General features: G+C 58.7%; 2 protein-coding genes across 2 annotated transcripts; one reads left to right on the top strand and one right to left on the bottom strand.

Annotated features, from left to right (window-relative positions):
* The first annotated feature begins 3,684 nt into the window (after nucleotides 1-3,684).
* Nucleotides 3,685-8,972, top strand: TARBP2 (TARBP2 subunit of RISC loading complex). The gene is made up of 9 exons (XM_021686774.1): nucleotides 3,685-4,025; nucleotides 4,585-4,754; nucleotides 5,569-5,671; nucleotides 6,249-6,344; nucleotides 6,917-6,989; nucleotides 7,208-7,325; nucleotides 7,632-7,759; nucleotides 8,177-8,378; nucleotides 8,540-8,972. The coding sequence occupies exons 1-9, from the start codon at nucleotides 3,973-3,975 to the stop codon at nucleotides 8,695-8,697; spliced, it is 1,101 nt and encodes a 366-aa protein (XP_021542449.1). The 5' UTR covers nucleotides 3,685-3,972; the 3' UTR covers nucleotides 8,698-8,972.
* A 257-nt stretch (nucleotides 8,973-9,229) lies between these two features.
* On the bottom strand, nucleotides 9,230-10,130 carry NPFF (neuropeptide FF-amide peptide precursor). Its single transcript, XM_021686775.2, is given in 4 exon segments — nucleotides 9,230-9,420; nucleotides 9,422-9,434; nucleotides 9,541-9,662; nucleotides 10,111-10,130. Coding segments are annotated over 4 exon segments (243 nt in total). The 5' UTR covers nucleotides 10,114-10,130; the 3' UTR covers nucleotides 9,230-9,315.
* Between the last annotated feature and the right edge of the window lie 207 nt (nucleotides 10,131-10,337).

Below are 10,337 nucleotides of genomic sequence, written 5' to 3'. Positions count from 1 at the left end.
TACTTCTTTAAGTTTCCGTTTCCTCATCCCTAAGACAGAGATGATGAGAACACTCCTCAACTCTTAGTCTTGTTGTAACACTAGTGAGATAATCCCAGTAAAGTTCCTGGCCCAGGACCTGGCACACAGGAAGCTCCCTAGAAACACGAACCATGCTGAAAGTGCCTAACAAGCAGGAGCAGGGTTTCTTTTATAAATATGATTCCCCTCCCTTCTTCCCCTTTTCCTCGTCTGCAGTAGAGAGGGTACAGGTGGAAAGGGAGGTGGGCAAACACAAGGGGGAAAAAGGAGAGCAAAGAAAGAAGGAACCCAAGGCCAAGGGCTCTTTGTCCTGGGTGATCCTTAGGCTCCTCTGCCATGGTGTCCCTGCCTCATCACCTTCCCCCAACACAAAGATGACCCTGGTCCTTCTAGAAGCAAATGAGACAGAGAGACCAGTCGCTGTGGCCAACCTCTCATGAAGCCCACGTGTCACCTGCTGGCCCGTCTCCACGGTATCCTCCTTCCGCCCCAGGAGGGACTCCTAGTCCCTTCCTCCTCCCCAGGCCAGGCGGGGGGGGGGTGTTGGGGGGGCCTGCATGTGAGATGCCACTGGGTGAGTCTGGGGTGGTGGGTACTAGGATTTAGGGTCCTCTTCTTGGCAAAGCCAGATGACCACATTATCACCTCCAGGAGAAGGACGGGGAACCAGCCGTTGGTTTTGAGAGGGGTCCTGCCATTCTTAGCTGTGGGGACACACAGGACGTCCAAACCCAGTCCTTACTTAAACTTCTTGCCTCCTCTGCCCATAACTGGGTTTAATTCGGGGATGGGTATTTAGTTGTGGTTCATGGGGGCTGGAGGTGGGGTATCACACCTTTGGTCTCCCCAGCATCACCTCAGTTCCCACTGGGAGAATGGGTGAGTGGCAGGCTCGAGAAGGCAAGCACTTTTGGCCACCCTGAAGTGTGAGATGGGAGAGAGCAGGCCCTGATGAAGCTCTAGGAAACTTCGCTGTCTGGACAGGAAGGCCAGGGAGTGCTTGAGCCCTTTCCTTCCAGAATCCCTTGTGCTTGCCTTCCCTTGGTGTTACCCTTGGGCTGACAATCAGAGCTCCCAGAGCCACGAAGTCCATCCTGCGAGTTGGAAGGGAAATGTCATTTGGAGGGAGGCACTGGTTGTGGCTGAGAGGACTCTGGGTGGGGGAGAGACCTCAGGCACATGCCTTCTTGGTTGAGAGCCACCCACCCACTCTTCTCCCAAGAGGGAGCAGGTGTGGAGTTAAAGTCCCCAAAGGTGGGACTCCTCCTTCTATGTTAAGGGACACCCCACCAATTTCCTTCCACTGTGTACAGAGCCTCTGACCCCTTCTCTTCCCTTCCCTCAGCCAAGGCCATAGTTATCAGGAGTCACAACTGTGTGGAACAGATTCTTTCTTATTTTTCAGCCAAGGAGTTTGAGAAATGTGTGGGGGAAAGGGAGGAGGTTCCTGAAAGGCCTGGGCTGGGGAATTGGGTTAGGGGAGCCAGAGGAGATGGAGAGAAAGAGGGAGAAAACCACAAATGAATGGGGGAGGGGAAGAAGCAACAGCTGGATGGAGAAGGTGAATACCACAGCTGGAGGGGATTAGGGGCATCAGAGGGAAGGGGAAGAGGGCCATCACCTGGGCATCCAGGAACAGGTGCTCTCAGCCCATAATCCTCAGGTGCAGCGGGCTGGGTAGGGGAGAGGGGCTGGTGGTGAGGAGGACGGTGGGCACATCAGGCCCTGTCCTTCCTTTCCTTCCCTGAGGGGGCCCAAACTCTTCCTCCTCCTTCTCTCTCCCCCTTCTGGAGGATGAGTGGGAGGAGAGGAGGATGTTCTCTTGCCCGCTGTCCTTTAAGTCTGTCCCCCAGTCATCCCCCCCCCCCCCCCCCCCCCCCCCGCCACATCTGCATCCCGACCCTCCCTCCGTACCCGGATCCCTGGACCCGGACCCATCCCTGCCCCCCACCCCCCCAACTCGGCCAGGCTCTCACCTCAGGGGCTCCGCGGCCGCAGCACAAAAGGCGGCGCTGCTGCAGCTCGGCTCCGGATGCTGCTCCCGCCTCCTCCTCCTTCTCCTCCTCCTTCTCTCCTCCCCCCGCTGCCCTCGACCGGACCCGGGGCGCTGTCACAGGCGAGGCTCGTGCGGTGTCCGGGTGCACGGGTGTCAGCCCCAGCTTTCTCCCCCCACCCCCCCACCCCTAGCCCCGTCCCCCCCCCGGCTGGAACTCCCGCTCCTTCCAAGGCCCCCGCCCCTGGCCCCCCGGGACGGACACGCCCTGAGCGGGGGATGCTGCGCTGGAGCCGCCGGCCTCTTAAAGGAGCCTGCTGCTGCCATCCGGCGCGCTCCAGGCTCGTCGCTGGCCCTTCGGGGCCCCTCACCTCCCTGCAAGCGGTGTCCTGTGGCAGTCGCACCTCGGGCCTTACGCTGATTCCGCAGGAGCCCCCTATGACCAGTCTTACAAACTCCCTCCTATACCCTGAGACAGAAGCCCCTCAACATGGGACCCCCCCCCTGCCGCCCAGCGCTCTTGCCTTGCTCCCCCTGTCATGCCGGTCTTGCCAGATTTCCTTCCCCTAATTGTCACCACTCCCGTTCTACCCAATTGGAATCCACTCAGCTCAATGCCCCGTCCCCCTCCAGTGTTCCTCATTATCATTACAAGATTCCCCTGGACCCCCACTACCTGACCCATTCTGGAACACTCATTAGAACCAGGCATTTTCGTGATCTCTCTCCAAGGTCACAAGATTTTCCTACATCTCTTAACCCAGTGGTCGTGAGACTTTGGGGAGGAGGGACTGGAGCTCTGGGACCCAAACATGTGTTCTGCTCTGCACCCAGATTAGTGGATTCGTTTTAAGAGGCCAGAATCCTCTGTTGCTGTGTCTTCGGCTGAGACTCCCAAGACCCACGGCAGAGGGAATGAGACCACGACTTGCGTTAGTCCTTCTAATCCTGTCGTCCCGCTATAGCCTGATTCTCAGGCTCCAGAGGGGGTCTCCTGGGCAGCTACAGAAAGGTTCAGAACTAGGGTCATCCTAAAAAAGGCTTTAGAAAAGAACTGAAACCAGACAGGCTGCGGACCAGAATTAAGGGGAAGGGAAGTGAAGGGCAGCCTAGGAAGGAAGCAGGGGCTGTGAGACGAAGGCCCAAGGGCCAGGAGTTTAAGCCGAGGGCTGAGGGGCAACTGCCTGAGACGGACTTCCCTTGCTCCAGCGCTTGAGGGGCAAAGAACAGTCTCCTCCCGCGTACAGGTAAGGCCCACCCTCCCAGCCTGCAAAGAGCCAGGATCCGACAGCCGCCTCGTCCCTGGACCAATCACAACATTTCCTCAATAAAGAGGCGGAGCTAAAGGGGGGCTGACTCTTTCCTTGTCCCTGCCCCTCTCGGTAAAGTAACCAATCGCTATCTGCCGACAGCAAGTAAGCGCAATCGGAAATAACCAATTATACCGCGAAGCTTTCTGTGCATGCCTGACCCTGCCTCTCCAGCTGCGACAAAGATGATGCGCGAGCTCCTGGGTTCTGTAGTTTTCTCGCGAGTCAAAGGACCGGGTGCTCGAATTAGCCCTTACCGCCCCGCCCCCAGCCGCTTCCACTCTGCTACTACGCATGCCCACTCCGGGGAGCCGAGACGCATAAAAAAGGAGGCGGGACGCTATTAACCTCCCCACCCCCCAAAACGGCCCTCAGTTCGGGAAGCGACAGTGGAGGAGGGCTCTGCTCCTCCCTGAAGGCGGTGCTGCATGCCAGAGCAAACCACGCGGAGGGTTGTGGGGCGGATAGCTCCCCTCCCGATGGAGACTCATGGAGTCGGGTGGGCGGGGGACTCCATGTCCCAGCATGCCCCGCGGCGGGCCCGACCGGCCGCGACTCGGGGCTTGGCCCCGGCCCTAGCTCGTCGGCGGTGTATTGGGGCGCGTAGAGGCTGTAGTCACGGTGGCGCCCGCGGGGACGGAGGTGGGAATGAGTGAAGAGGAGCAGGGCTCCGGTACTACCACGGGCTGCGGGCTGCCCAGGTGAGCCGCTTCGTACCGATCCCTGCCGGGCGAAAAGCGTGACGCGGTGCGGAGGAGGTAGCGGTGCGGCCCCAGCATGCACCTGGCCTGAGGGTTGTTCCCGGCAAGCACTGGGGTAGTGGGCCGTGGTTCCCGGCATGCATCCCGGCAGTGGCTACTGCCTCCTGCTCTAAATAGTTTGGGGTTGGCCCGGTTCCCAGACTGCACTTGGGGCACTGGGCTTTATGCTCTCGACGTTCAGTGCATTTGGTGGGTACCGGGTCCCTGGCCTGCACTGTGTCAGGGGACGTGCACTTCCTAACTGCACTGGGGTACAGGATCCTCCTTCTTAACTGAGACAGGAACAGTGCATTCCCCGCTTGCTCTGGGGGCAGTGGACCCTGCTTTCCCAGTCTGAATCTCTACTCCACATTGAATCCAGCCAATGTCTGCTGTACTGTCCGGGGTCCCCTGGACCCTATGTCCCCCATAGTGTGCCTGGGTCTGATATGACAGTGCTTGGCCAGGTGGGTGCAGAGTTGGAGGTGTGATAAGGGTCTGTGCCCCCCGCCTCCCCCAGTATAGAGCAAATGCTGGCGGCCAACCCGGGCAAGACCCCGATCAGCCTTCTGCAGGAGTATGGGACCAGAATAGGGAAGACGCCCGTGTACGACCTTCTCAAAGCCGAGGGCCAAGCCCACCAGCCTAATTTCACCTTCCGGGTCACCGTTGGCGACACCAGCTGCACCGGTGAGGAAGGCTTGGGCAGCCTGGCAGGGGTGTGCATTCACAGGGCCCTGTTGGCTTTGTTTCTTGGAGTCTCTTCCCAGTCCTTTTCTCCAAGGCCGGTGAGGGAAGGAGAGATTTCAGGGGAAAAGCCACTAACTGGTTTGGGAAAACGGGACTTTGAGGAGGTGGGTAGGACTTGGGAGAGTTAGAGGAGCAAGCAGGACTGCCACAGTGATCTGGCAATTGTCATCATCCTGGAGGAGAAAGAAGAGATAAACCGAATTCTCAGTGAAGTATTTGGGGGAGTCAGTGCCCGCTGCACTGGGCTCTGTTCCAGGTGCTTGATCAAATTCCTAGTTAACCTTAAACCACAGTCTAATCCAGTGACGTAGATGGTAGTATCCTCATGGTGAATATGAGGGAACTGAGGCTCAGAGGGATTCAGTGAGTGGTGTAAGGTCACGTGCCTGGGGGGAGTGGCAGAGCCAGGCCTTGACGCTAGAGCCTACCCTCTTTCTAACTTTCCCAGCCATCTCTATTTATTGAGAGAAAAGAAAGTGCTTCCCAGAGGAAAGTAAGGCAAAGAAAGAATCTCCACCCAAGATATCTGAGCTCAGGGACAGTTCTGCCTGGCATGGCTTGATTTGGGGAGCTCTGGGGAAGATAAAAGCTCCCCCCTTCCAGTAATTAGTGTAACGCTTCCAGTCTTGGGCAGGGGCAATTGGTGAGAGGGGCTTGGTTGACTCCCTCCAGCTATGAGGAGAGAAGCTGTGGGATGCTGGTTTTTCTTCTGTCCTCCCAGTGACCTCCAGTATTGCCCACGCCCCTCTCTCAGGTCAGGGCCCCAGCAAGAAGGCAGCCAAGCACAAGGCAGCTGAGGTGGCCCTCAAACACCTCAAAGGGGGGAGCATGCTGGAGCCGGCCCTGGAGGACAGCAGGTGAGGGAGGAACAGCCGAGGCTTCCTAGAGGCCCTGCCAGGAACCCAGGCCCCTGCGCCACCTCCTCTGCCCAGTAGGCCTGGCCTGGTGACACTTAGCCACCTTGACCTGGCCCCTTCCTGAGAGTTTCCTCTGGACAGAGCAGGATGCTGCCAAGGCCCCTGCTGCTGTGAAGGATCCTTTGGGGGGACTGTCAAGGGGTTGTGGCTGTGGTTTGGGCCCAGGCTAGGGAGGGAAAGGGGTGGAGGCTGAGGCTAGAGGGGTTGCACCCCAACATGCCTCCTCTCTCTAGCAGGTTGCCCTTCCCTCTTCCACACTCACATTGGAATTTGTTGCCTCCGTGTTTCTGGGTAGGAAGAGACCCTCCTTCCCCTTTTCTCAGTCTTTTTGATCCAGTGTTTGGCAGCAAAGGCTCCGAGGAGGAAAAGCTGGTGATTAAGCTTCCCTGAGCCTTTGGCTCCAGTGGGAAGGAGTTTTCTTAGAGAGTGGGCAGGTCAGGAGGACCTGGGTCCCCACCCTCTACGCCCCCCACCCCCAACATGGGTGTGAATCAAAGGCCCCCTTCCCCTCGGGAAGTTCTTTTTCTCCCCTAGACTCTTCGCTGCCTGAGGACATTCCAGTTTTTACTGCTGCAGCGGCTGCCACTCCGGGTCCATCTGCTGTTCCAACCAGGTATCTTGTATTTCCTGCCTGCCTGAAGGGGGGAAGAGGGGGTCCTGGCTCCTGGCCCCCCAGCCCTTGGACCCAGGCTGGTCAGGCCAGGAGGAAGTCTGAGAGTAAACAGAGGATGGAATAGTTGGGGACCAGAAAGTGAAGAATTTACACCAGTTGGTAAGCTCTTGGGACAGGAGGTAATTTATGATTTTTAAATAGCCACAGGGATGATGTTTGACCATGTTGAAGGGTCTTGCAGGCCCCATTTTCTTCTGAGTTGGTCACATGATGGTCCTGTGTGTGCCTCCCATCAGGTGCTTCCAGGGACTGGATATACAGCCCCTCTCCCACTGTCCTGGCAAGGTGATGATCCTGTGTTTCCAGAAAATCTCAATGGGCCTGGGCCCTGGAAGAGACCTCACTTGGGGGGGGAAAGGGAGGAAGCAGCCTGGATGTTTGGATAGACAGCTCCCTGCCTGGCAGGGACTAGGGAGATGGTAGTGGGGACACCAGAGCAGGGCTTAGGATTCATGGGCAGCCACAAAAGGGACAGTCCCATCAGCTTTGGCCCTGGATGCTTGTTCCTTCAGGAGCCCCCCCATGGAGGTGCAGCCCCCCGTCTCCCCTCAGCAGTCTGAGTGCAATCCTGTTGGCGCTCTGCAGGTGTGCCCCCATCCTCATTTCCTGTGCATGCCTGTCTTCCCTTGAACCTGGGGCTGTGAGGGACGGTTATGTGGGGCTCTTACCCTGTTCTGAGGGCTTTTCCCAGCCCCCTTCATTCCTCCTCTAACCTGGAATCTGAGACTCCCAGGGTAGCGGGGAGAGGATATGAGGAGTCGTTTCTCACTCTGCCTTGTGCACCCGTGTTTCTCCCTCCCAAGGAGCTGGTGGTGCAGAAAGGCTGGCGGTTGCCTGAGTACACGGTGACCCAAGAGTCTGGGCCAGCCCACCGCAAAGAGTTTACCATGACCTGCCGAGTGGAGCGTTTCATTGAGATTGGTAACTGGGCCGAGGGGAGTTCTTACAGCTACTCCAGCCCTGGCCACAGGCAGCTCCTAGCCTCTCTCTGCTATGGCCCCACTCTCCTGGCTGAGACCCCCGGCTCGGCTCCTTACTCCTAGCTCCTTCCTTGTGCTGGCCGCCCCCCACCCTCACTGGCTGACCAGGTTCTTAGCTGCATGGCAGGTCCTGAGTTCCTCTTTCCAATTGACATCCCATGGGGGACCCTCAATCCAAGTTCGAGCTGGGTGGAAAGCACTGGGCCTGTTGGGAATCATAATCCAGCAATCCTCTCCCCACACGCAGGCAGCGGCACTTCCAAAAAGCTGGCAAAGCGTAACGCGGCTGCCAAAATGCTGCTTCGGGTGCACACGGTGCCTCTGGATGCCCGGGATGGGAATGAGGCAGAGCCCGATGACGACCACTTCTCCATTGTGAGTGGCTTGTGTGGGCCAGGCCCTGTGGTCCATCCTCCATGCCAGGCAGGGCACTGGGGACTTGGGCCTGTCACTCGGGAGTGAGCCTCTCCAGATCCCAGGCCAGCTCCTGCCCATTTTCCTACCAGACCCAGAGTTCCTTGGGCCCCCTGTCAGCCTCAGCTTTGGCCTGCCGGGTGAGTGCTGTGGGGAGCTGGCCCCGGGCGGGGGCCGTGGGGCCTGCTGTTGCTGGAATGAGGAAGGCTGCCTGGACACCTGGTCCAGACTCTAGTGGTTAGAGGGGGCCAACTAGGGGAAGGCGAGCTGGACGAAGCATTCATTCTGTGGGCTTTTCTCTCCTTGGCCTCGAATGTCTGTTATAGGCCTGGGTCTCGGCTCACGGCTGCATCTTTCTCACTGTCCCCATCTTGTCAGGGTGTGGGCTCCCGCCTGGATGGACTTCGGAACCGGGGCCCAGGCTGCACCTGGGATTCTCTGCGAAATTCAGTGGGAGAGAAGATCCTGTCCCTCCGCAGCTGCTCCTTGGGCGCCTTAGGTGCTCTGGGCCCTGCCTGCTGCAGTGTCCTTAGTGAGCTCTCTGAGGAACAGGCCTTCCATGTCAGCTACCTGGATATTGGTATGGCTAGTTGGGAGGCCGGGGGATGGTGGGGACTGAGCCAGAGCAAGTACAGACGGGCCTGAAGGGGGTTGGGGAGGGCACGATGATGATGTGGATGCACCCGTTCCGGTGCTGCATTCCCGCCCAACCCTGCCTCCGTCCTCTCTTTTGGTCTCCAGAGGAACTGAGCCTGAGTGGGCTCTGCCAGTGCCTGGTGGAGCTGTCCACACAGCCGGCGACCGTGTGTCATGGCTCTGCAACGACCAGGGAGGCAGCCCGTGGTGAGGCTGCTCGCCGTGCCCTGCAGTACCTCAAGATCATGGCGGGCAGCAAGTAAAGCCCCAGCTGGACTCACGGACACACGTCCTTGCTCCCTGCTCTTCTTCCCCCAGCCCTTGAGTCTGTTCAGCTCTGGTACCCCTGGAGGTGCCATCTCTACCTCTGACACAGACTGCCTGCCTGCAGGCTGAGGAGGACACTGGCCCAGGAGCCAGGGACCACGGGGCTTTGGCTGGCCCAAGATCCGTTCTCATGTCACTGGTCGTGATGAGTGGGAATGAAACCAGGGGGCTCTCCCTTAGAGCCCAGAATAAATGCGCTGCCTCTTGGATTCTGAAACCCTGCTCTTTCTGTTCCCTTGCCTAGTGCTGATGGCAGGGGAGATTAGCACCAGGTCACCTCCCCTGTTGTGCCTCCCCACCTTGTTCCCCACCTTATCTGGTGGCGGGAAGCTGGGTGCAGTGAGCTCCAGGAACCCCATCACCTGAGTCTCTGCAGAGCTTGGTTTGGTGGAGACAGAGGGGTTGTGGCTCTTGCCCTGGGGCTCTCTCCCCAAGTCTCAGACAGACACGTGGATTCAGAAGCCAGACAACTTTATTGGGGCGGGGGGTGGCCAGGGGAGGCATGGCACTTTTAGTTGTGAGCCTTGCATGCAAACATATCAAGGGATGACGTGTCATTTCTTCCCAAAGCGTTGAGGGGCAGGCAGGCTCCAGAAGGGGGAGCTGAGCCCCTCTCCAGCTCGGGGACTCAGCTGTTCGCTGCTCCAGGAGCCCCGGGAGGTTGTTGCCAAACCTTGGGAGAGATTCATCTTCAACTGTAGTTCCTTTCGGCACCTCCCTTCTCGAGCCCCCACCCTCCCCTTTGGCTCCTGCCTTGCCCATGTCCCTCTTAGACTCACCTCTGGGGCTGAAACAGAAAGACTGGGCTCTGGCTGGGTCTCTGCATGGCCTGGAGCAGGGAGCGCAAGAGTGACCCAGGGATCTGGGCCTCCTGCAGTGGGTGGGGTCCACTATCTTCCTCCTGTGGTTCAGGGGCATTGGGGAGGGAAGATGGGCAAAGGCCTTCATTTAGTTCACAAGGGCAAAGGACTGACTTCCAGAGGCCAGTTGTAGGAGGCTGAGGAGCCACTTCCTCGGATGTGCGGACCCACTGAAGATCCTGGCAGCCAGAGTATTTGAACTGAGAGCACAAGTCTCAAGCCGAGATAAAAAAAATGGTGACGTGGGGGTGGGGGGGAGCGCCTGGTTGGCGCAGTCGGGTAAGCGGCCAACTCTTGGTTTCGGCTCAGGTCATGATCTCAGGGTTGTGGGATCGAGCCCCACGTCAGGCTCTGCACCCGGCGTGGAGCCTGCTGGAGATTCTCTTCCTGCCCTCTGCCCCTCCTCTCACTCTCTTTCTCTCTAAATAAAATCTTTTAAAAAATAAAAACAAAGAGAAATGGTGACACGGGGATGGGGTGGTAACTTACCATGAAGACCTGGTCTCCGCCTCCGTGCCCTGGTCCCCTGGCACAGCCCCAGTGTGTTCGCAGCAGCACCAGCAGCAGCACTGCGGCCCGCCCGGACTCCCTGCTGCCATCCGCCTTCCCGCAGCCATACGCGCCTCTTATCCCTGCTGTGGCCCGGTCCCCCCACCCCCCCGCAGCAGCCTGAGGGGGAGTCTGGAGCAGGCAATGGAAAGGCACCGCTCCATCAG

The sequence above is a fragment of the Neomonachus schauinslandi genome, chromosome 5 (genome assembly GCF_002201575.2).
Source record: "Neomonachus schauinslandi chromosome 5, ASM220157v2, whole genome shotgun sequence".
Lineage (NCBI taxonomy): Eukaryota > Metazoa > Chordata > Mammalia > Carnivora > Phocidae > Neomonachus > Neomonachus schauinslandi.
Note: the sequence above shows the minus strand (reverse complement) of the source record. Positions and strands in the feature narration are given on the sequence as shown.